We start from the raw sequence: 26309 nt of genomic DNA, 5'->3' as shown, positions 1-26309 counted from the left end.
ACTTAATTTACTTAATCATATGACTCCCCGACAACTTTAAAAGTCCTAGTGTGTAGGGAACACACAGGGAGACACATTCTGACTTGCTGGTCGAGATTCAATTTATCCCCCGAGCAAGCAGACAGGCTCCATTAGCTCCATTATAAGAAAAATAATCACACCCGTGTGAACCGAGTGGTGCAACTCCCCTCTCCCCCCCCCCCCCCCCCGCTCTCATTAGCAGGCAACAGTGCAGCACTATCTCTGTTTCTGGCACAACAGCGCCCCTACTGGTACCAATAGTCATTCTGGTGCTCATGGCCCCATACATAGACGGACACATAGGTGAACAGTGAACACATAGGTAAACACGGACATTGCTGCTCCTTGGAGTGGTTGCACCACTCAAAAATACGACACAGACGAAAATGAGGTGACGCGACACCCAGGTGGGACCTGACTCGAGCGTATATTTTTATTGAACGTTCATAACTGTTAAAAACATGTATAAAATATTGGTCCTGTTCAGAAACAAGGCACGCATAGTCATGTCAGTGTAGTTCATAACATCATTAGCACGGTAACAACATCAGCATCTTCATCAGTCTCAGTGTCCATCTATTAGTAGTATCAAGCATTCTCTAACAACAGCGGCTATCAAACCGTTCTATTTACTTCAAGAACCTCCACAACTCTGACAGCATGCAAGATTACATTAAAAATGCATTCAGTTACAGATTACAATTTACTTTAATGTAATAGCAATGAACCCAATAAGTAATGGAATCTGTTACTCATTGGTATTCCATTTGCACACTCTCAGAGTTCTAGATCTTTAAGGGTCCATTTGGAACCCCCTCGCGGGGAACCCCGCATGAGGGTCCATGGATCCCACTTTGAGAACCACTGCGCTAATATAAAAACACCTTCCATTATTTATTTATTTTTTCTTACCCATCGTAGGTTAAAACTTTAAAACTGTTTTGTTTTCTTCCGAGCAGCAAGACAAAATATTCATGCAGAGAATTAAAAATACTGGAGTAGGTTTGGAGGAGAACGCAGGCTGATGAGGAGATGGGGGACGGGACGGGTGGTGGTGGTGTGTTGGTTAGGGGGAGGAATAGACTGATCCATCCACAGACAGGGGCACCTTCTAATAGTAGGTCTCTCGTTCCACCCAACCTGGGAAACACACACACACACACACACAGGGAAAGAAAACAAAATATGCAGAGTTAGATACTAAGTTCTGTTCTGTATCGCACCTGTGCGAACTTGTTATAGTTACTGTGTGTGTGTGTGTGTGTGTGTGTGTGTGTGTGTGGTGCCTTGGAGTCAAGCACAGTTGTTGACATAAGCACAAGGGTTGCAATGACCTCCAATCAGCATGCTGCAAGGTCAATAGGTCGTACTCGGACATAGGGACATACATACAGACCTACACACACAGCTGTTCATCGGAGACGGTGTTCACCGCTCAAAAGAAAGCGTGTTGGGATGTGGCTAGTGAGAGACAGAGTGAGAGATAGTGAGAGAGAGAGAGAGACAGAGAGCGAGGCGGGTCTTGTGGTCTCACCTCCTGGGCTGCGTCTGAGGATCAGCTTACGGATCTCATCATAGATAAAGATGAGTAGGGAGTAAGGGAACGCACAGAACCACCAGTTGGGCCTGGAGACACACAAACACACAGGTGAGATTAAACCACAGGGCAACTTCACTTGAAAAAGACATGACACAACTAACTCATGGTCTGTTCTTCTCTGGGCTTTTTTCATTTATTTATTTTGAACATAAAAAAGAAAAGACAAAGAATAAATAGGCCTAAATTGTTTCAACTAAATTGTTCAACTAGCCGATCTACATCGACACGTTGCGAGCTTGTAGAGTGGCTAATTGAACTATTAAAAAAACAAAAACAAAAAAGGCTATGAAGTCACTGGCGCTAAGGTGTAAGTAGGGGTGGGTCCCGAAACTCGGGACCAAGTATGTACCGAACCGAACGTGCCTGGGTACCGGGTACCCATTACAATAATTCAATTTCGGTTCTCTCTATCGGTTCTCTCAGACACGCGGTCACACGCTATTTATTTATTTTCTACCCTTTTAATAGAAGCGCAGGGAACAGAGCTGATCTACAAGCCTACACCGCGTTGCATCAGCGACGCGTTGTGGGCTTGTGGCTTGCAGAGGCGGGGCTATTTCTCTGCATGGAGTTGTCGAGGAGTGGAGACAGAGAGACGCACGGTGCAGAGAAGCATTGAAGCAACATCATTATTAAAGTTTCTTAAACGTAATTTTCAAGTGAAGTTTATGCGAGGCAACTTTTAAGAGAGGGGACAGGAGTCTTGTGCTCTGCTGCCTAAAGCCCGACACACACCGTCTGCGCGAAGCCGCGCGGCGCCGCCTGGAAAATAGAACTGGGTTCTATCGGCGCGCCAGGCGCCGCGGCGCGACGCGGCGGACGGAGCCGGTGTGCGATAGGTTCATTGAAAATAATGGAGGCGGCTGTGTCCGACGCGCGGCGGACGCAGCCGGTGTGTGGTGGGCTTGAGTTGCCTCACTGCATGATCATGCATGTGCGCTGCACAGCATTGAATCAATATCAACCCACCACCGTTCTCACCTATCGGCTGGAGATGCCCCCCCCCCCATTAGCGATGCTAATTTGTGTGTGTGTGTGTGTGTGTGTGTTGCTCTCAGATCTCAGACATGCTTTTATTTGTCATTGTCAGTAGTTAGTAGTAAGAGAAGTAGCCTACAACACTATTGCCCTGGGTAAATACAGAATAGATATATTATATTTAAAATAATCACTATATTATCCACAAATGGCTCAATAAAGGAGAGGATGTTACACTATTCATTGTACATTATATATATACTCAAATTGACATTGAGCTTTTTTGTTAAATAAACATTTGACCTCTTATTTAAGTTATTTTATACCATTTTGGAACCGAAATAGGGAACCGTTAAGAACCGGAATCGATAAGCAGAACCGGAATCGGTACCGGTCTCGAAAAAATCCTAACGATACCCATCCCTAGGTGTAAGTCACTGGTGGAAAATAGGGCCCAATGTGCCCAACTCTCATGGGTTTATAAGACAATTTTACACATTTGACAGTTTATAAGACAATTTTACACATTTGACAGTATATTCATAGTGTTCCATCTTCTCTCCAATCTTGACAAATCAAATCTGCCACAACAAAAACGCATTTAACAAAACATATCTCAATTCTAACCGAAGGAAAGTAATAACCTCATCATTAAATTATATTCCATGAAAACTCGGTCAATCATACACTGGAACATCCTTAGTGCGCATTTAAGAGGGTACAATGAATGTAAAGAGCGACAGAGAGGTTCCATTCTGTGTTTCAAACAATACTCTGCACAAATGCCATACAACTCAAAATATCACATTTGATTTGTGAGATGTGTTTGTGGTAGGCTACTTCACATTACACAGTACATTGTGAGGCGTGTGCAAGCATGCGTGCCAGGCGCGTCATCTTCCTATAACGGCGGTGGGTGCTGGTCTGTAAGCAACGGCAAAGAACAACTTGCAAAAGTGGATCAATTGTAACACACGCCGGCTCCATTCAATACCATTATAGGTCATATTTACACAGTTGACATATTGGCCAATATTATATGTTCTAAAATTGTATTGTATTGTGTATTCTAAAATTATTGTAGGGTTGTATAACATTGTACAACTCAATAAATCAAACGTTTGTTTAATCAATGTATTTCTGACCAAAAAAAAAAAAAAGCCCAAACTGGTACACCCGATACTATTTAATATTTCCCTTATTTTTGATACATTTTCTTATCACATCCATGGTATGAAAACAATGCTAAGGAGTTGCTTCAATGAAATATAATTGCTTTAAGCTGAAAACGATATGTTTAATGATGTTTTTTAGCGTTGTTACATTTATCATGCATGCCAATTAATCCGACATGCGCAGCAATTGTAACACTGGAACAGCGTCCACGTTCGGTTTAATAACTCCCGACCTGTTTTATAAAAAAAAAAACTTGAAGTGGTTTATGGTAGCTGACATGTGTAGGTCCGTTGCCTGAAAATATTACATGTGTAGATAAACGGATCTCTGAGTAAAAAAATGAAACGTGCAAAGTGTTACATCCTTGGCGGCTCTCCCCTACTTTATTTACAATTTGCTAATGAACACAGTGTTTCAGTTCACATCGAACACATTAAATTGTTTCAGTATCTTGTTTCAACATTTCAGCATGATCAATGATAAACAGCTAGCAGTCGCTTTGTGGCGGTCGCTTATTGACGTATACCATTTAATGTACGTGATCCAGGTAAATGTCTCTTTCCAGTAGGGTTGATATTTTCGGGCATATTTGCGGTTTTTGCTCGGCGGCTGGCTATTAGCTGCTATTAGCTCTTAAAAGAGCCGTTGTGTTGGCGCTGATAGTGCTGTCAGCCTCGGCAGCTACTTGTAGAGTCGGTGTTCATCATCGTAGATTCGTAGTCAAATGGAAATGAATCCTGTACTGTAATGTATGTATGCGACATACTCTCTACCTGGCAGCAGAACAAAAGCCACCTTATTAGCATTTGAATGCCCATGGGCGGCGGCCCAACACCTATCTGGCCCGCGCCCGACGCTGCACAAGGTATGTGACTACGTGACATTTCATTCAGGACAGTCACGACAGTGGGTGCATATTCTGCTATTAAAACAGAATGCCAGTGGGTGCAGCTGCGCTTCTGCACCCCCGTAGATGACGCCGGTGATGCGTGCGCTACTCACTTTAGGTGAGTGTGTGTGTGTGTGTGTGTGTGTGTGTGTGTGTGTGTGTGTGTGACTCACTTCAGGGGGTACATTCTGAGGGCTACATCCATGCCAGGGCAGTAGGACAGGAAGGCAGCCAGGGCTGTCTCCTCAAACAGTCCAAAGATGAGGATCTTGTTCCTGGAGGAGAGACGGCACCATTTTTAACCTCAGTGTTCTGACACCACCACTGATACAGTGGTGGAAAAAGCACTCACATATTTTACTTGAGTAAGAGTATCCATAATGCAAAGTAGAAATACTCTTACAATTAAAAGTCCGGTAAAGAGTAAAAGTAGAAAGTACACATTATGCATTCTGTTCCATTTCACAAGTTTTCGAATGCATGAAATGTACACAAATCTTTTGAAAATAGCAGATCTACAAGCTCACAATGCGTCACATTGGGACACATTGTGAGCTTATAGATTGGCTATTTTCAAATGGCCGAAATGTGTATAGGGCTGAAGTGGGTAATGTTAACATAATAGTAACTAGTAACTTAAGATTTCTAATTATTGTAGAGAAGTAGAAGTATTGTGCGAAAGTACAGTACTTTAGTGAACTGACTTTACTTTACACCACTGCTGATGTGAGATGGAAAAAATATGTTTTCTGAATTTATTTAAGGCTTGCCAGCAGAAATTGCAGAAAGGTACAATGACGTCAAACAGAAAGGTACATCCAAAAGCATCAAACGCGCCATTTGACACGAGGCCATTTTTCCACAATTCCGTTTGTGGAAAAACAAGACAGTGTACTGCATCTGCAGCGTACGACACACTGCACGACGGCCATACTCACTTCATGCCCTGTTGGAAGACGGAGTTCCTCCTGGTCTTACAGATGATCAGATCGGACCACTGCACGACCACGATGCTGACGAAGAACGCCGTGTGACACGTGAACTCGACGATCTTTCTCTGCTCATAAGTCTGTGGCGACAAGAACACACAGCAGAACTCATTTACAACAGGCCCAATGACAGTGAATCGGCGTGAGTCCAGTTCAATTCCAGAGTCTGCAGGTGGAACCAAATCTATTTGCACTACTCTTGGAGTAGGGTTTTACCGTGACTCACTAGTCTCCACATTCATTATTGTCCATTATGGATTATCAAACTACCCATTCATCCATCTTCCGTTTATCATTCATGCAATTTTGTCTTGCCGCTGAACAACCCACTGTTGCAAATCCACCGTTTGGTACTCAAAAAGTACAGACAATAAGCCATTTCTAATCGGATCTGAACGGCATCACACCGCCTGACTGCGTTGCATCATATTGAACAAATAAAGTCAAGTTAAGTACAACGCAACGTATTGTGGGGGCTTGTACGTCTTGCTATTTTTAATATGCCCCTGCCCCCCCCCCCCCCCCCCAACAATATGGCCGCTGCGGTTCACATGGTTAATCAATGCGATAATCAATGAGCTACAGGCCGAGGCAGCACCTGAGTGTTGGGCAGGAGGACGTAGAGCCTTCGTTGGTAGGGCCACCTCGCTGGCAGGTGAGTCAGTAGGATACAACAGCAGTGACTGACAACACAGTAATGTGTGTGGGTCGGGTGGAGCTAACTGGCATTAACGACTACATTGGGGAGAAAAGGGCAGGACAAAGCAAAATAATCAAATGAATACAAAAAAATCAATGAACGTCACTGACCCACTGCTGTCCATAGCTGTCCTCCAGGTCGTTGCAGAACTTGTTGTCCCAGTCCACCCTGATGCCCAGCAGAGTGTAGGGCAGGAAACCGTTCTCCGCCAGGATGACAAAATATGTGAAGAATCCTGCCAGGGCCTGGATCATACCTGGAGGGGAGGGAGAGGGAAAACACACAGGAATTAACGTCAGGAGAGCTCTGGGGCTGATGTAAAAACATTATTTATACGGGATGTTCCAGTAGAAACTTTTACATTTCAAAGGACACCCCCCTCTCAACTACCTTAGAGTCACAGACCTGTAAGAGGCTAATTGAAAAAGCCTCAAAGAACCATGAGCTCAAATCAACGGTCTGTAACGACCAGTAAGACGCCTGTGGGCGAGAAGCGAGGTTGTGTGCACGCATCCGCCTGGGTGACTATAGGCGAGCGCTGGCATTTTGGCATGGGGGGTCAAGATCAACATATCCACCTGGGTGACAGCAGACTGCTGGGCGAGCGCTGGCGCTTTGGCATGGGGGGGGGGGGGGGGGGGGGGGTCAGATCAACATATGGAATTAATTCTGTACTGGCCACATATGGAGCGCGTCTTGAGTGTACAGGGTTTGAAGAGGTCAAATCAACATATGGAATGTACGAACAGGTCAGCTCCATATATGGAGATCTAAGGGTGACTGCGTGGGCAGTGTCTGTGTATACAGGGTTTGTTGAGGGCCCAGGTAGGGCCGGGCCTCAACTTTCGTGCCTGTTGAGAACGTAAATATTGATCAAGGATCTCCATATATGGGCTTAATTGCGACAGCAGGTCGCATTTACTATGACATCAGGTATCTTCATCACTGATGATGTCACATGATGTCACGAGACCTGGACACCATGGGCTTTCCCATGTATGGGGATTTTGAGTGATTCCCTGAAGGACAGGAAATGCACGATTCCATAGTTAACAGACCTTCGGTCGCAACAAGGGATTTTACTTATTTTAAGAGACTTTTGTAGATTATAAACAACGTTGTAAAAGTGGAATTTCTCTTTCCAAATTCACTTTTATTTTATTTTCAGTAATCACAGACAACATATTTTAAGGACCGAGTCGCCGGGTTAAAAAAACAACAAGGAGACGCGTGTTGTTCAGCAGGAATGTAGGCACTCAGAGGGGACTCTTATGAGAAGATTACGGGGAGTGGGAATGGTCAAACCTATTGTTGGCTTCAATACCAAAGAGGGGTAAAGAAGGAAAAGCCTGAGATAGCGGCCCGTCATCACTCGAGGATCACACACACACACACACACACACACACGTCCTAATCATCAGCCTATTTCTGGTGCATGCCTCTCTGTGCCAGTTATCTCAGGACCACCCAGACACTGATGATGGAGCCTTCCTGGAACAATCCAACATGGACACACACACACACACACACACACACACACACACGCACAAGCCAACCGTGCAAGGTCAGGAGCAGTTAGGGGGTTCCGCGTCTTGCTCAAGGACACGTCCTTCAGACGCCGGGCCTTTTTGTTTGCTTTGCTACTTGAGCTGGAGATTGAACCAGAATTGAGCCTCCCTAATCCAAGGGTTTCCAAACCTTTCAGCCTGTGACCCCTGAAAAATACTCATTTGAGCCGGGGGATCCCCCCCCACCCTGAAAAGCACTTGGAATTGCAGGTATTACATTTTGTTTGACCCGGTTCCACAGACAATAGCTGATCCACAAGCTCGTAGAACGGGAATTTTCACAATGTTTTCCCCTTTCTTACATAATATTTGACAATTTGGTATCAAAAAGGTCTTAAAAGTCATGAAATTGCCACTTTAGAAATGTGCAGATAACCCTGCCTGTATACACTTACACCGAATGTTAGTTTGTATACTGTTGAGTGAGAAAACAATGTCGCAAATCATCTTGGGCGCCCCCAAAATCATTTGGGGCGCCCCTGGGGGTTCCAACCACTGCCCTAATACAGCGTCTGCCCTTTGTGATGATTGGTGGAGCTAGGGCGAGTACAACATCTCTGTCTGACACATTAACCATCTGTCCAACGACAACTCTACTTAGTCCATCATCAGTGCAGTGTGAATCCTCAGTGGACAGCTGAGAAGTCCTTGTGTGAATTTAGGCTAGGGCTGGTCAATTAACTGAAAATATATTTACAACCACTGAGTTAGAACTGAGTTTGTTTTTTGCAAATTCATTTCAATAAATAAATATATATAAATATAAACACATTTTTTTAGAAAGAAAAATCCAAGATTTTTTATAATAGATTAAATTGATGAGTCTGATTAACCACTTGAGTTTTAATTAAGTATTATACTTATAATAGTGAAAATAGCCTAGTATCTAAGCTTGTCTATAGGCCTATTTTCACTTTTTCGAGGCAATCATTATCGAGGCAAAAGGTTTGAAATAATCATGATATACTAGTATACATTTAAGTCATCTCCCTGGCCTAATTTAGGCACTTTACTAATGCCCTTTCACTGACCGTTTAAGAAGTTTGTAGATGTTCTTACCGATCTGTCCGTAGGCTATGCTGATGAGCCTCTCGTTGACCAGTTTGTCTGTCTTGGGGTTTCTGGGCTGTCTCTTCATGATGTCGCTCTCGGCTGCTTCGTAGGCCAGGGAGATGGCAGGGACCTGGGAGGACACAGCACCACATTACACCCTCCCTAACCATATACCATAAGCCAGGAAGATGGCAGGGACCTGGGAGGACACAGCACCACATTACACCCTCCCTAACCATATACCATAAGCCAGGAAGATGGCAGGGACCTGGGAGGACACAGTACCACATTAAACACACTCCACAAACTCTCCAAGTGGCCCGTGGCTCTCCAACATAACCAGATGCCATCACGTCTTTAGAGAAAGCTGATTTGAATCCAGAAAAGGAACAGTTTTGGTCATATGCGGTTTCCACCAGACAAAGACAATATCATAACTCATTGGATGTTAATCCAGTGCTGTGTTATACGCTAACTATACGTAGTATGCCGTGCCGATCTTTTAGAAAAAGGCGTACACAGTCTGCTAACCATTTCATCCATTGACCACGTGCGAGCCGTATATAGCCTATACGTGTGCATTATGGTATAGCGTTCATCGTTAATCCGTCATTCTGGTCCGTTATATATCACAGGAGACAGCCACCATCATTTTCAGGGGCACACCATGTTAACAGCATTCTTCACAAGAGAAGGAAGTTTTGAATTGCAAGTGCTTGAATGTGAATTCTGTCCAACATTTAATGCACGATCGCTTTGACTGGGTTTTCGGGTGTGAAAGTGGATTGGAAAAGCTGGTACAGTGTCTTCGAAATAGTTGGGGATAAAAACATCACAGTACAACTTTGTAGGGAGCAGTTCTTCCTCACCATGTCAGTTCCCAGGTCGATACAGAGGATGGTGACGGTTCCCAGAGGTAGAGGGATGTTGGCGATGATGAAGAAAAGGAACGGTGTGATCTCTGGAATGTTACTGGTCAGGGTGTAGGCGATGGACTTCTTCAAGTTGTCGAAGATCAGGCGACCTGGTAAAAAAACAAAATAGGCGACATTGAGTTCATCACAACCAAACCCCCCTTTGTTTTGTTTGAAAGACTGCTCTGGTCGAATGCATTTCATGTCATTCTGAATTTCCAGTTGCATGTCGACCACATAATCCCTAAGTGTATGTCAGCAGATCTCGAACGTCTGATGTTTACTGGTGCTAGATCCCGTGAGAGTGTGTTGCTGGGACAGAGAACAGTTGATAATAAAGTTGATTTTCTGCTCATTTGTGTCTCTGAATTATTTTGTTATGAAAATCTATGGAAGATTGTGTGGCTCGTGGCCATTGGGTGCAATATTTTTGTGAGCATGGAGCTAAAGAATGGTTCAGAAACTGTGTTCACGTTCATGGTTCACGGTCTCCTAGAAAGGCAGCCACCTACTCCACGCAGATATGGGAAGTAAACCGGACATGGCATGTGTTTTTCCTTTCCTTTTCTTTTGCGCCCAACACTTGTCGATTTCAGTGTATGAAACCGGCGCGAAACTAAGTGTGAATCTGCCATAACGAGTCCAGAAAGTGCCCAGATGTTCTTCTCACCCTCTTCCACTCCAGTGACGATGGAAGCAAAGTTATCGTCCAAGAGGATCATGTCAGCCGCCTGCTTGGAGACGTCAGAGCCGGCGATACCCATGGCAACGCCGATGTCGGCTTTCTTCAGGGCAGGAGAGTCGTTCACGCCGTCGCCTGTCACAGCCACGATGGCCCCCTGTAGAGAAAACAGAGATGAATGAAATGTCACAGAAAAAGGTTGAGTGTTGCTCAGAAAGAAAAAGACGTTTGTGGGGGAGAGATAGAAAGAAATGGCTTTGTGGTTCTCAAACATTTTCATGTCAAAGACCGTCAAGTGTGTGTGTGTGTGTGTGTGTGTGTGTGTGTGTGTGTGTGTGGCCGTGGATCCTCATCTGAAAAGATTTTGTTCGAAAAATGTAAAATATAGTTTAAGTGCCTAAACTGTTACTCGTTTTTCCCCTGGAACCCCCTCAAAGCCCCCTGGGGGTCCCTGGGCACCACTCTTGGAACCAGCGGCTTAAAAAGGTACATGAAAGGGAGATTTAAATTTTTCCGTTTTTCTTTGGAACTCGCTCCACCGTTAATGGAAAAAAGAACTTGTGTTGATAGTTTGCCAGCCCAGCTGGCGTTCTAGTGTTTCAGCTGCCAATAGTAAACAAAACCAAATCTGGTTAACGTTGGCAGCAGCAAGAAACACTTAGCCACAATAGAAAGAACGCTTTTACTAAATTAATTATCAAGGGCAGTTAAGAGCAGTGGGGAAAGTAACAAATATACCAATTATACTACACTAATTGTACTACACTACAATTATTTGGAAACTTACTAGTTAGTTACTTTGTAGATTTGTATTATTACAAAACGTACATTAACCACATTAACCAATGTCCTGTTTATATGACAGTGTCACCCCCAAAGAAAACGGTGAAAACAGACGATTTACACGAGGCCCACAACTGTGTGAGCTTGTAGATCTGCCATTTTCATTCATTTGTATGTATAATGGCATGCACATAAATAGGGACGCACAGGTTAAAAGTTAAAAATTTGTTAAAGTCGGTGGCTTTTACAAATAATATTGAACCAATAAAAAGTATTAACAAGAGCTTGTGTAACTAAATGATAATGATAGTGTGTGTGCGTGTGCGTGTGCGTGTGCGTGTGCGTGTGTGTGTGTGTGTGTAGGAGAGAGACAACCATGTGTAGGGGGATAACTATTTCTGACAGAAAATGAACAATTCTTTCCATTTAATTATACACAAGACAATACACATGCAATGTTTTGTTCCACTTTTGCTTTGGGGCAGTGTAAACTTATGTTTCCTTATGACGAAATAGAAGACCCTGTGGAACTCTCCCATTGGAGATTCTCCACTGTTCCAATACTGGACTCTTTTAAGGCTGCCTTCAAAAGACACCTATTCTCTCAGGCTTATATGGCAAATAGTTGTTAATCGTTTTGTTTGTTTGTTTGTTTGTTGGCTATTCATTGTTTCCAATGAACAGACAGGTCATTACCAACCTGTCTCTGGCAGCCCTCCACGATGATGAGTTTCTGCTGAGGAGAGGTCCTGGCGAACACGATCTCCGTGTGGTATTTCAGGATGTCGTCCAGGTCGTCCGGGGACAGGTCCTTCAGGTCTCCTCCGTGGACCACGCAGGCCTTGGCGTCCCTGAGGTGGATCATAGGGAAGAGACACAACGACCACATGAGGGGAAATGTTCCACCGTTGACACTCACCGGGGATTCCTGGGTTAGGCCACGGCCACATCTCACAGAAGCCCAGCTTCTATGTTCCACACTTACAGTACCTTAAGAGTTAGGGTTCTATTGTTGTAAGCGGGAAACTAATACCTTTTTTGCAGAGTGGGGAACATAGAACCTGGGGAATATAGGTAGGTACAGTCCTATTCCCATGAGGATTCCGCCAATGCATTTCAATGGGAATATAGCGTTTATAAAAGAGGTACGTTCAGTTCTGTACGCAAGAATAAAAGCGTGCTTCTGAGCATAGGCGATACCTTGGGTTGACTTCATTAATGGGAATGTTCAGGCGTGCGGCAATGTCCTCAACGGTCTCGTTGCCTTCAGAGATGATGCCGACGCCTTTAGCGATGGCCTTGGCTGTGATTGGATGATCACCTGTCACCATGATGACCTGAGGGCGGAGACACAACAAACACCACAGCTGAGCAAAAAGTGGGAAAAGTCCCAAAGGGTTTCCTGCACACGTCAATACAAGTCATTCACAGCTTCAGCTACAAACTACATGAACTTTGTCACTGAGTTAAGGAATAAAAATGATAAATGAGTACCAACGTCTCAAGGATGAGCGTCAGAAAGTGGACAAAGCAGGAAAACAGGCGTGGGCCTGTTACCTTGATTCCGGCGCTCCTGCATTTGCCGACGGCGTCGGGCACGGCGGCTCGGGGAGGGTCGATCATGGACATGAGGCCCACGAAGCACAGGTTCTCTGTGGGGAAGTTCACCTCCTCACAGTCGAAGGAGAAGCCCTCTGGGAACTGGTCGTCAGGGAGGTTCATGTGGCAGAAACCTGGACGGGGAAACAAAATGTCAATCGAGAAGAACTTTAATCCCATGCACAACGCACTGACTTTTGTCTTTTATCCTTGTATATTATACATCTGCTGCTATGCTCGCGCATCTTTAATTATATCTCATCTCAGGTACTAGATGTGTAAATATGTAGATCATTTGTTGGTTTCCTTTGCTTGATCTCTCTTCCCCCCCCTACCCCCTTCTTCCCTTTTTTTCCTCCTATGGAAATAATACAAACTAATTTCACCCACAAAAGCTGATTCTGATCAAGAGGTTACATCATTTCCCTCCTGTGTGTTCTATTCCATCCATTACAAGGTGGTCTTAACCCATTCTGACCTGAGATCAGATTCATACGAGGTTTCCACTGGACACACACTGGTCTGATTAACCCATCTTTTTTTTTTTTATAAGATTTTTTTTTTGCGGCTTACGCCTTTATTGATTTTTTAAGGGATAGAAAGTAGGCTGACAGGAAACGGGAGAGAGATGGGGGGATGACATGCGGTAAAGGCCGTGTCGGGTCCGGGAGTCGAACCCGCGGCACACCGCGACTGGATCACCAGTCCGGTGCCCAGACCGTTACGCTACGGCCTGGGCCGATTAACCCATTCTGACCCGAGATCAGATTCTAAAAATGTCAGTCGTTCTTCGATTTCTTTCAAAAATAGCAGACCTACAAGCTCGTATCGCGCCACTCGGTGGCGCGATATGAGCTTGTAGATCTGCTATTTTTCAATAGCTAAAGCATAACGAGACGGTTTTAGCATTCATCCCAGCGGTGCGATATGTCCTGTTGCGCGCCGTCGACCCAAGTTATTCAACTGATTAAATTCTATGCATTTCACATAAATGTCAGAGCTTAAATGGGCATGTAAACATAACATGAATGCATTACGACAGTGGTTTCTCAAACTTTTTCATGTCAAGGACCCCCAAATTGACACTCTTTAGCCTCATTAGAAAATATATGCCAAGGACCCCGGGCATTAGAGAAGATTTTTTGCAGCTATAGCAGTGATTCTCAACCAGTTACATTTCAAGGACCCCCATTTAATGGCATTTCTATCTCTGGGACCCCAATGTACAGTGTATTGTAAAATCAAAGTTAATTTAACTCGGAGAGTGTACAAATGGAACCAAATGGACCCAGACGGGTCCAATTGGTTCCATTTGTACACTCTCTGATTCCTAATTTAGCTGGGGACCCCCTGGAACTCTCTCAAGGACTCTTAGGGGTCCCCGGACCCCACTTTGAGAACCACTGCATTATGACCATTTTCTTTAGCCCATTTTGGGCGGGAACCCCTTTTGGTGTTAGCACTATGTTATGCTTTAGCTATTGAAAAATAGCAGATCTACAAGCTCATAAGTCTTGTAGGTCTGCTATTTTTGAAAAATCGAAGAACGACTGACATAGAAACATAGCTTTTTTTCAGAAAACTGTCAGGATATTTTTTTAATCTGATCTCAGGTCAGAATGGGTTAGTGTTAGTGATACACTCCTGTTCGTCTTGCACCCGGGCCACGCGCGGATGTGCATGCACTACACATCCACAATTCGCGTCCTCACGTACCCAGCACTCTCTCTCCCAGTCCGCCCAGTTCCAGGTAGGCGTTCTGGAAGGCGTCCTTCAGCTCGTCGTCGAGAGCCTGCTCTTTGCCCTGGATCAGGATGTTGGAGCATCGGTCCAGGATCCTCTCCGGAGCTCCCTTCATCACCAGCAGGTGCTTGGTCGCTCCCTCGGTTGAGTTATGGTGGACAGAAAGCTTACGAGAGAGACGGCAGAGGGAGAAATACAGGCGGCCATTTTGAGACGTATGCTGTAGTTCTGTCGTGTAGTAGTTGCTGTCGTGTAGGTTTTTCTGTGCGATTATTATATCCCGTGTTAAACACTTTCAAATCACGTTTATTTATAAAAAAACAAAACTTTCATTGGGCCAAAATGGGCAAAAAATAAGTATTAAAATGTATTTCAACTGCCCCTAGTGGCATAACGGTAGTGGATGTGTTGGATGCAGAAAGAAAAAACTCAATAGAAATTTGGCAATCGAAGATCGGCGAATATTTTGACCATTCATTCTTTCTTTCTTTCTTCCTTCCTTTTTATTTTTTCCGAAGACCATACAATGAAGTCACAATAAAACATAAGTAAAAAATATATTATATATTCCATCATCTCTGGAACGGAAGATCTCATCTGCTTGGTTTTTCAGGTTTTCAAGTAGGGCAATTGTTCGGGCCGGCCCAGTTAGGGCCCAGTTAGGGCCGGGCCTTCATTTTCAGACACGCTGGGAACTCTAGTGGTGCGCCAACTGGTTGACATACCTGGTACTTGTTGGTGGAGTTGAAGGGTAACTGGCTGACATACCTGGTACTTGTTGGTGGAGTTGAAGGGTAACTGGCTGACATACCTGGTACTTGTTGGTGGAGTTGAAGGGTAACTGGCTGACATAACTGGTACTTGTTGGTGGAGTTGAAGGGTAACTGGCTGACATACCTGGTACTTGTTGGTGGAGTTGAAGGGTAACTGGCTGACATACCTGGTACTTGGTGGAGTTGAAGGGTAACTGGCTGACATACCTGGTACTTGTTGGTGGAGTTGAAGGGTAACTGGCTGACATACCTGGTACTTGTTGGTGGAGTTGAAGGGTAACTGGCTGACATACCTGGTACTTGGTGGAGTTGAAGGGTAACTGGTTGACATACCTGGTACTTGGTGGAGTTGAAGGGTAACTGGCTGACATACCTGGTACTTGTTGGTGGAGTTGAAGGGTAACTGGCTGACATACCTGGTACTTGTTGGTGGAGTTGAAGGGTAACTGGCTGACATACCTGGTACTTGTTGGTGGAGTTGAAGGGTAACTGGCTGACATACCTGGTACTTGTTGGTGGAGTTGAAGGGTAACTGGCTGACATACCTGGTACTTGTTGGTGGAGTTGAAGGGGATCTCGGCGATCTTTAGGTTCTTGTCTCTCATCTCCAAGACAGATCCGCAGCACAGCTCGATGCACTTCAGCAAGGCGGATTCGGAGGCGTCGCCGGCTACGTCTCTCTGAGAACACACATGACGAGGGGGCAAAATGGCCATTAATAAATACACAGGAGCGTCCATGCAGACCAAGAGACCTTGTGGTCAGAGTGTCCGCCCTGAGACTGGGAGGTCGGGGTTCGATCCCTGGCCGGGTCATACCAAAGACTGTAAAAATGGGATCCAATATGCCTCCCTGCTTGGCACGGCTGCAGCTCACCGCTCCAAGAGATGGGTCAAATGCGAAGAACAAATTTCACTGAGGCAACGTGTGTGACAAATCGTAGGACTTTGACTCAAAGTGCGGTCGGACCCAACTCAAAGTGGGGTCCGGGGACCCCCAGGGGTCCTTGACGGGGTTCCAGCGAGCATCAAAATCTGTTTAACCATTTAACCCATTCTGACCTGAGATCAGATTCTAAAAATGTTTATTACATCCTGACAGTTTCATTATTAACCCATACTGACCTGAGATCAGATTCTAAAAGTGTCTTCGATTTTTCAAAAATAGCAGACCTACAAGCTCGTATCGCGCCACTCGGTGGCGCGATATGAGCTTGTAGATCTGCTATTTTTCAATAGCTAAAGCACAACATGATGCCAACACCAAAATGGGTGCCCGGTCAGAATGGGTTAACTGTATCATCGGATATTTGAAAGAACTTTTTTTAATATGGAACAAAAGAGGGTGCCAACATACGTAATCCATATTAACTTCTAGTCTTTATTTTTGTGCAATAAAATTGGCAAACTTCCTCTTTCGGCAAAATCTCTACACAATGACCAAGGTTTGTGAACAGAAAGACCTCCTCCACTATGCTCATGCTAATGACTGGGGAAAAGTAAAGGCCAGCACAAGAACAGGCATGGTAATTGTAGCCAAGTAATTAGTGCACGTCCAACCAGTCTCCCCGGAGTGTGCGCGCGCACACTCCGCACACGCACACACACACACACACACACACACACACACACAGGGTACTTAGTACTTACTGGTCATTAATGCAGGGTGGAAATGAGTAGCTTGGCTTCAGGGGGATTCAAAATGCTCGGCGTGTGTGTGTGTGTGTGTGCATGACTGCGTGTGTGTCCGTGACTGTGTGTGCGTGCGTGCATGCGTATGTGCACACTCCGGGGAGACTGGTTGGAGCTGGAAAACAACTCAGAAGGAGCCAGTAAACATCGCAGTAGCAGTGAAACTAAATCAGACCAGAATTACAGCTTTGGATCAATTTGTCTCAGTGTAATCTGTTTTTATCTATCAGATATATGGGCCTCTAAGTCTTAGATTCTAAGAGGTCGTACAGACATGAACAAGGTTGTTGTTGGCATGCATTACAAAAGACATTTTAACAGAATGGAAAAAACCAGGACCAGATAGAAAACCTTTGTTACGGCATGGGGATATAATTTATTTAACTTCTGTATGATTTTTAATTAGTTGCATTGACGGGAACTTCCAAAGTCTTCTGGTTGCACAGAATTATCAGCAAGTGTTAAATAAAGGAAAAGCCTTGAGGCTTTGGGCCAATTTGTTTCATGCTTGAATAATTAGCCTGCTTGTAGCCGACATGCCATGTTTAAATTAGACTCCACAAGACTCCACACTACTTTAAACAAACATAAAATAGCATCCAAAAAAAGTAGGACTCCATCCATATGAAAGTCTGCATGAATAATACATTTCACTTGAACACCAGCATCCATATTCTGGGGGGAACATTAGACAAAAATAGCTGATCTACAAGTTTTTTATTTTTTTTGCCAATCCATTAGGTCATTATCTAGATTAGCTATTTTTGGTGGAGAGATTTGGTGTAGTGAAAAACGGCCGTACCTAGTAAGGTTGCCACTCGGTATATAGGGTTTACAGTGTTAATAAATAAATTCTTCGCCAGTGTCTTTCAGTCAACAGCCTCGACATCTTTTCTTTCACCCAGAAAATAAAACTTGTAACGGCGATCAACGAGCCGTTGAAAGCATTTTTTGACCAAGAAATGCAATCTGGTTAAATAATCAGAGATAAATTCATTTTTGTAAAATCGGACGACGTGGAGGTGGATGGCATGCACACTTTTCACTTCCGGTTAATTTCCAGTTGTATCTATTGCTTAGCAACCTCGAACCCTGCATGCGTTGGCGAAGAGCGCAATCTATCATGAACCACTGAAAAGACCACAAGCGTTGGAATGTGTTAATATGACTTCTTTGAGAAATCGAGACCTTTACCAGAGTTCAATTCCTCAGAAAAGGAAGAAAGAAAATGGCAACGCCATCACCTCACCGATCACAATGCTGGGCTCACCTTGAGGATGGGCACGTTGGACTGCTCCGCCAGGAAGACGGCGCGGTTGCACAGGCCGGCGACCCTGGCCAGGGCTCCCCAGGTGGCCGAGCTCTTGTCGAAGGAGGTCCCGCTCTGGTTCTCGGTGGTGTCGGCCTCGTGGATCTGGTTGTCGAACCACATGTGGGCCACGGTCATCCTGTTCTGGGTCAGCGTGCCCGTCTTGTCGGAGCAGATGGTGGAGGTGGAGCCCAGGGTCTCCACGGCCTCCAGGTTCTTCACCAGGCAGTTCTTCTTGGCCATGCGCTTGGCGGTCAGCGTCAGACACACCTGGAATCAAGTTTCATGAATTAATAAAAAAATCCAATGTTTTGTTCAGTAATGTCATGAAGACATTCCATGAATTAGAACGAATATTTAAGAATGCTGCACTCCCTCCGCATCATCAGCGCCCATACCCGAGGCGGGGTTGGCGAAAGGGCCTTTCTGTGTGTTGTTTGCATGTTCTCCCCGTGTCCCCTAGGGTAGGTATACCCTCACAAAAAACATGCAGTAATCCTGGTCTCTAAACTGCCTCCCCCTGGCCAGCGCCTGATGGAGGGGAAAGGAACTGGTTGGAATAACGTGTTCCTTCCACGCGCTACGTCCAACCAGGGAATCTCCCCCCTGTCAGGTGTAAAGGAGCAACTTGGACACTCAGGCATGAAGGAAGCATGAGTTCAAGTGCGTTGCTCTCCCCAGGTTGGCGGAGGGTGTGTAGAGCCCAGGATCACATAATAATTATAATTAATAATTATAATTATTAATAATTGACACATGGGTGAAGAAATGAGTCACATAATCGTGGAATAAAAAAAGAAAAAAAAAGAAAAAGAATGCTGCACTCAAGATCAAACGGCAGAGAAAACCAGGATGCTTAAACAGTTAACTAAAGGTTAACTAAAATGTACAGTAAGAATGCCAGTGGCACCAGCGATTATATGTTAAACATCTAGCTATTAAAGCTACTAGAATGTATCTGAAAAGACCATAATCCAGCAAGCAGCTTACCAAAGACTTCTGTATGAGAAGCTTTACCGTTTACATTGGTTCCTTACACCCGGAAAGTAAGTATTTGACAGGCATTGGATGTCCGGTCGGTGAACATCAAAACACAGCTAGTTGATCAAATAGTGTTTGACTTTCAGTCAGAGCAGAGGAAAGGAATTCAAAATAAGAGAGAAAATGACCATTGAAGAGTTTTCACTGTTGCTATACTTTAATATGAAGTCATCAACCTCATATCTCCATACCCGTTACTTTTCAGGATTCAAATAAATAATAACAGCTAAACAAGTAACAGATGCTCGCAGAACCGCAACTTTTGGAAATCGACCCTGGTCCCACATCCCCGACGCTGACACTAGGGGGGCAGAAGAACTCACCGTGACGGTGGCCAGCAGGCCCTCGGGCACGTTGGCCACGATGATGCCGATGAGGAAGATGACCGCCTCCAGCCAGGAGTACCCCAGGATGAGCGACAGCACGAAGAAGGACATGCCCAGGAAGACGGCCACGCCCGTGATGATGTGGATGAAGTGCTCGATCTCGATGGAGATGGGCGTGCGGCCCACCTCCAGGCCCGAGGCCAGCGTGGCGATGCGGCCCATGACCGTGCGGTCTCCCGTGCTGATGACGATGCCGCGGGCCGTTCCTGAGACGAGGAACGGGATGGGGGTTAGTATAGCAGGGCATACAGTAGCAGCGGCGGTTATTTTCTGGTGCCATCGTTCCAGACGCGAGCATGGAAATGGTGGCGGGTTTGCGTAAGGACACGCTGTGATTTACTATATCGTCCATATCGGGTCGCAACCAGGGGGGCAGTCAGAAAGCTCCATAGAGGTCCATGTATTTTGGCCCAACTTCACCTAGACTGCATTACCTTAATAAACATGGTCCTGAATACTTTCTGCTTCCAGTCACTAGTTTAAAGTCTCATTTCTCATGTCATAATATTATTTTTGGAAAATTATGGTCCCATTTATTTAAAGGTATATTCAGTTATTTCACTAATTTTGTTTTGTTGTGATAATCCTCCCTACTATAGAGTGTGCTGGCCATATAAGGAGTTCCTCCCTGTCCCCAGTTAACCCCTGGGGGTCAAAAAACCTTAGGTTTCGTTTTTGACTCTCTATCCTGATTGGACGAAAGGCTGGGTCCCACAGCCAAAAACGAAACCTAAGGTTTTTTGAGTGAAATCACTGAATATACCTTTAAAAAATGACCATAAAGTCGAGTATGTTCTGAGGGGTGTGGCTAACGTTACAGTCTATGATCGGGAGCCACCCCCCCTTCGAGTCAAAATAAAAAACCAACGAAGAAGAAGGGGGGGCAAGTCCCACCTCGTTGTCTGGGCCAGCCAATGGCTAGCTGGGCCCAAACGGATCTAGAAAGATGGCGATTTACAATTCAAGGACTGACGGGCTTCATCTTACGTCCATATCAGACCCGGAGAACGCTTTGTCCATATTTTTTTTTACAGTCTATGGTCGCAAACTCGAATGGGGCTGAGTTGCCTAAGCGACGGCGCCTCTACGTCATGGCGTAAAACTGTACTTTAACCCATACTACTAGTAGGAGGGGGGTGTGACCATTTACGCCAACCCCCCACCATTTCCATGCTCGTGTTCCAGACCCCATTTTTCCCACAGAGATTTCCCCCAAAAATTATATAAATTATTTTAAGCCTTTATATGTTTTTGAAAGTGAACTGTTACGAGAGGCATCTGTTAGATGTCGAGGTCAGCCATGTCATTATCATGTCATGTTTCTCTCTCTTATATCTTATTGTCACTTCCCTATCCAGGGATATATATATACTGTATGTTGTCTGTGTAATAAACTTTGTGAACCTATAGCGTGATACTGCCTCTATGTCAATGTGTTATTGTTCTCCCGGGCCCGCCATCGTACCAAAGGAATACTTCAACTGGATTGTCACACACCACCCAGCCTGCACACACTACCAGCCTGTCAGAGCCAGACCCAGGGCTCTGACACCACCAGCCTGTCAGAGCCAGACCCAGGGTCATTATAGATACCAGCCTGTCAGAGCCAGACCCAGGGTCATTATAGATTATAGACCCACAGGGTCATTAGAGATTCCACAACAGTGACTGCCAGAACACTGCACACTCTGCAGCAATATCACACGCCAAGTGTGAAGCCGATCGGATCAGCGATTCTCCAGATACGGGCAGGAAAGGCAAACAACATAGAGATTCCTGGAAATCATAGTTCTAGTTTGTCTTTCTTTGGTAAATGATCGTGGCAGAACAAGCAGTCTCCAAAGTGCCTCGATGGAAGGTAAAAATCAACAGACTCTGCGGACGGAGGGAGTCATCTTACACCGCTCTGCCTTCAGTGACTTGCCTCTTATTTTCCTGTCTCCACTATCCCAGACCTCCCAGAGAGCATCCTGGCTTACACACTAATACAAACTACAATCACAAGTCACTCTGGGGGTGACCCGACCCCCCTCCCCAGACTGAGAATCGCTTGTAAAGTCTCTATGCAACATGTCCCGCGAATGTTATTTAATTCACCCAAAACATACATTTTGTAAACGAGGATCATATCGTGGAGAGAAATGAGCCTCAAATCAAGCTTGTTTTGGTCCAAAAAGAAGAATCCGAGATATTGCAATCATAAAAACAATGTTCTCATAGATAGCAGAAAGCCAGCGGAATTTTTGTTTCGTTTTTTTTCATCGCACCGTGTTACGAGTGCGTACAGAACAGTTGTGAACCGTAATCAATTGATATTAAAAAAAGGCGTGAAAAGGCGATCTAGTCGGTGGTAAATGAGAAAAGAATGTCATTAAAGTCATTAAATTTACCCTATACATTTGTTTACACTTGAGTGAGAAAACAATGTTGCATATTAAGCCAATCATCTTTTGACTAGTAGAAAACTAGGGCCTGTTCTTGAGGTTCTCAGTAACAATGCCAGCCTCTACAAATCCAAACTGGACACACTCAAGTGACTAGTTGTTACGGCTGCTTTTTGGTGTACTTCCACGCTATAGTGCTAGAGATAAACAAACCCACTGTGCACTCAAAGTCCTAACTCAACTTTTATTGCTCCGCAAAAGCTGCAATTATAGGTTGCTTGGCTGTAATCATACCTTCCACACAGTTGGTGGAGAAGAAGGCGACGTTCCTGGTCTCCAGGGGGTTCTCGTTGGAGAAGTCTGGGGTGCGAGTCTGGGGTTCTGACTCGCCGGTCAGGGAGGAGTTGTCCACCTGGGAAGAAGTAAACATGAAGTCACACTTTAACACTGTGCCAGTGGAAACCACGTCGTCTTGACTTAAAGCAAGCACTATGTTTATGAATAAACGTTATCCAATATAACGTATACAATTGTTCTGCTCTGGGCCGGTGGTCGGGGGAGATAAGATAAGACCTGACCTCAATGGGCTCTATGCACACACAATTAACTCTTCCGAGCAGCTGTTACCGATTATACTAATTAAGGTTCTGTTCCATTTAGTGTGCAGTGGTTCTCAAACTTTTTAATTTCAAGGACACCCATAACTCTGAGAATGTACAAATGGAAACAAATGGACCTTCATGGATCCATTTGTACACTCTCAGAGTTACAGACCCATACAGGGCCATTTGGGACACTTTGAGACCCACTAGTGTAGCAGAGTGTTTCCAGTGAGCCAACACGCACAGTAGAAGCACCCTGACTCTGTTTGACCAGAATGGAACATAGACATTATCGCGCATTGCCAATGTTTTATCGCGTAACCGGATGTCACAATGACAACATGCTGTGTGTGGTGTCTTGACCGGTTGTTGTTCTCTCGGTCGGTGGTGAAAAAAAACCGACCGTGAGTATCATCAGCGGCAACACCGCGGATACTGAAGGAAGTAGGGAAGGGGCCCAAGTTCTTTCCTAAATAGCGTGTGTGCATGGAGCCCTTTAACATTCTGACCGGGCACCCATTTTGGTGTCGGCATCATGTTATGCTTTAGCTATTGAAAAATAGCAGATCTACAAGCTCATATCGCGCCACCGAGTGGCGCGATACGAGCTTGTAGGTCTGCTATTTTTGAAAAATCGAAGAGCGACTGACATTTTTAGAATCTGATCTCAGGTCAGAATGGGTTCATCAGACCAGTGTGTGTCCGGCGGAAACCTCGTATGAATCTGATCTCAGGTCAGATTGGGTTAAAATATCCCCACCTTGCAGGCGGCGGCAGAGATGATCCTCAGGTCGGCGGGGATCCGGTCTCCTCCCTTCACCTCCACCAGATCTCCAATCACAACCTCCTGCGCGTTGATGGCTTTCTTCTCACCGTCGCGCACCACCAGGGCTTGCTGACGAGTGACAGCAGATAATAACAAGATCAGTATGTTGTTTTCATCGGGGAAAAAAGAGTAATAGAACAAAAAATAAGATAGGGCATTCATTTTATATATATATATATAAAAAAAAGAATCATGGAAATACAAAGGTGCTACCCGACAGCCACGATATAAAAAGGCGGCGACGGTCGCCGTGCAGGTCTTTCGTGCTGAACTGAAGAGCAAACGGAAGTAGAAAACAACTGGGCCCCAATACCTGTGGCACCAGGTTCTTGAAGGAGTCCATGATCTTGGAGCTCTTAGCTTCTTGGTAGTAGGAGAAACATCCGGTGACGATGACAACGGCAGACAGCACAACACCCAGGTACAACTGAAATGGAGGAAGAAGAGGAGGCCTGGTCACACATACTGTATATACAGTATGACCATGGCAGACAGCACAACACCACCAAGGTACAACTGCGGAAGTCAAGCATGGAACAATATTGCATGAATTGTCTGAAGTTGTCCACCAAAGATCCCGAAATATTACACCAATGCGTGATGCAACAGCTGGGCCAATCCACAACATTCCGTTTTGAAACAATGTTGGAAGTCGCAGGCATATACAAGCCATACTGATGTACGGCCCATATTATACAAGGTCACAACCGCGTGTGTATGCGTATCAGCTAGTTTGGCTTGTATAATCGGCTACTGTATGTTAGTCACGCCTCATGTCATGAATCGAGCCGCGTTTGAGACTTTTGTCATCAACAGTGTGTGAAAATATATAGCGCGTGATCACATCGAGACAACGCAGACATTCTTAAGGCAGTGGTTCTCGAACATGTTGTCTCTCAGGTCACCCCTGGAACCTTCTCATCCATGGCATATATAAATATTACTTATATATAGCACCCTAAGAATAGCCTACAGCACGTATCTGGAGAGAATATTTGTTTATATTAGGACAAACTGAAAATTACTTTTATACTTGAGAGTTTAACCACATAAACGCCATTAGGTGGGAACATTATCCAAAAACGGCAGATCTACAAGCTCATAAAGCGTCATGTTGTGAGATTGTTGATCTGCTATTTTTGCCAAAGCGGCTTGTGTGTGCTGTAGGCTGAAAAAGAACACACCAAGTAACTTGCGTCCGTCTTACTAAGTCTAGAGTGGTCCAAGTGTTTAACCCATTCTGACCGGGCACCCATTTTGGTGTCAGCATCATTTTATGCTTTAGCTATTTAAAAATAGCAGATCTACAAGCTCATACCGCGCCACCGAGTGGCGCGATACGAGCTTGTAGGTCTGCTATTTTTGAAAAATCGAAGAGCGACTGACATTTTTAGAATCTGATCTCAGGTCAGAATGGGTTCATCAGACCAGTGTGTGTCCGGCGGAAACCTCGTATGAATCTGATCTCAGGTCAGAATGGGTTAAGGGATGCAGCTTACGTTGTCGTGGACGGGCTCATCTTCCATGGCCGCCTGGATGCCGTAGGCCAGGAAACAGAGGAGGGCACCGGTCCACAGGAGCATGGAGAACCCTCCAAACATCTGCACGGAGACGGGAGGAACAGGAGCGCTCAATTTCTGTCCGTCAGGGGCAGGCTTAAGTTAAGTTAATGTTGCCGTCGTTGTTGGTACAAGGTTTATTGAAGACCTGAGCGCAGCGATGCCTGTATACTCTGTATATATACTTCAGATATGTTGTATGTATGTGAGCTTACTTGATGACTATTTGTTATGTATATGATGTATTACCAAGTGTTGTTCTTGCTTACTGTAAATCGCTCTGGATTAGGAGCGTCTGCTTAAATGCCAAAATTGTAAATTGATGCCCAACATGAGGCCGTGAGACTACTGCAAGTGGGCCCCCTGATAATTAGCAACACACTAGGATTTTCTTGATAAACACGATATAAAATAATAATAAAAAAAAAAAAATCTTTAATCAATTTCAGTCAGTTCCACAGCACAATGGATTGATTGATCAATAAAATAAATGTGCTCGGAAAATGTACCCATCTATCTGACCGCTTTAACACGGCAGCCCGAATGTGACACCAGCAGCAACACTTATTTTTTCACATGGGGCCCCCTCTGGTCTAGAACAAACGCTGGGAACCGCTGCCTTCTAGCCAGCTCAAATAAGACCAAGGTTTAAAAACCTGTTTGCAGAACTTGACCCACTCCGGGGTGGTGGGGGGAGGGGTGAGAGCGTTGGGCCCGTCCCGGGCGAGATTCTCAGCTGCCTTGGCATTGGTCAGACCCTGGAAGTGTGGGGGGGGGGGGGGGAAGAGGGGGGGGGGGAGGAAGGTAGGATCGTCAGATGTGTGAATTATGATTGGTAAATGGTGCATTTATATAGCGCCTTTATCCAATTACACCGATGGCGGCAGAAACCATGCAAGGTACCAACCAGCACATCAGGAGCAATTTGGGGTTCAGTGTCTTGCTCAAGGACACTTCGACACCAACTCTGGGGGAGCCCGGGGTTGGAACTGGCAACCTTCCCGGTTCTACCCCTGAGCCACCGCCGCCCCATTATGTGACAG

At 45.1% G+C, this 26309-nt stretch overlaps 1 protein-coding gene across 2 annotated transcripts in view; it reads right to left on the bottom strand.

The window, feature by feature from the left end:
• Nucleotides 1–431: 431 nt before the first annotated feature.
• The window catches only part of LOC310854385 (sodium/potassium-transporting ATPase subunit alpha-1), a 41211-nt gene continuing 15333 nt past the window's right edge, over nt 432–26309 (bottom strand). The window contains exons 4-23 of one of the 2 annotated variants that reach the window (XM_083758992.1): nt 25923–26024; nt 25207–25308; nt 24021–24134; nt 23642–23776; nt 22574–22691; nt 19833–20101; nt 18430–18738; nt 16014–16148; nt 14669–14861; nt 12911–13086; nt 12554–12690; nt 12054–12204; nt 10559–10727; nt 9844–9998; nt 8981–9104; nt 6464–6609; nt 5603–5733; nt 4838–4939; nt 1556–1647; nt 432–1161 (exon numbers count right to left, since the gene is read on the bottom strand). In XM_083758992.1, the coding sequence (XP_083615118.1) occupies nt 1133–1161; nt 1556–1647; nt 4838–4939; nt 5603–5733; nt 6464–6609; nt 8981–9104; nt 9844–9998; nt 10559–10727; nt 12054–12204; nt 12554–12690; nt 12911–13086; nt 14669–14861; nt 16014–16148; nt 18430–18738; nt 19833–20101; nt 22574–22691; nt 23642–23776; nt 24021–24134; nt 25207–25308; nt 25923–26024 (2889 nt within the window). In that variant the 3' untranslated portion in view covers nt 432–1132. Of the gene's footprint in view, nt 1162–1555; nt 1648–4837; nt 4940–5602; nt 5734–6463; nt 6610–8980; nt 9105–9843; nt 9999–10558; nt 10728–12053; nt 12205–12553; nt 12691–12910; nt 13087–14668; nt 14862–15420; nt 15442–16013; nt 16149–18429; nt 18739–19832; nt 20102–22573; nt 22692–23641; nt 23777–24020; nt 24135–25206; nt 25309–25922; nt 26025–26309 lie in introns of those variants that run through there. The other variant, XM_083758993.1, reaches the window with a different exon arrangement.

The sequence above is a fragment of the Protomyctophum parallelum genome (assembly GCF_964188405.1).
Source record: "Protomyctophum parallelum genome assembly, chromosome: 23".
In the NCBI taxonomy this organism is placed as follows: Eukaryota; Metazoa; Chordata; class Actinopteri; order Myctophiformes; family Myctophidae; genus Protomyctophum; species Protomyctophum parallelum.
The sequence above is the reverse complement of the archived record's forward strand: the minus strand, read 5'-3'. Positions and strand labels throughout refer to the sequence as shown.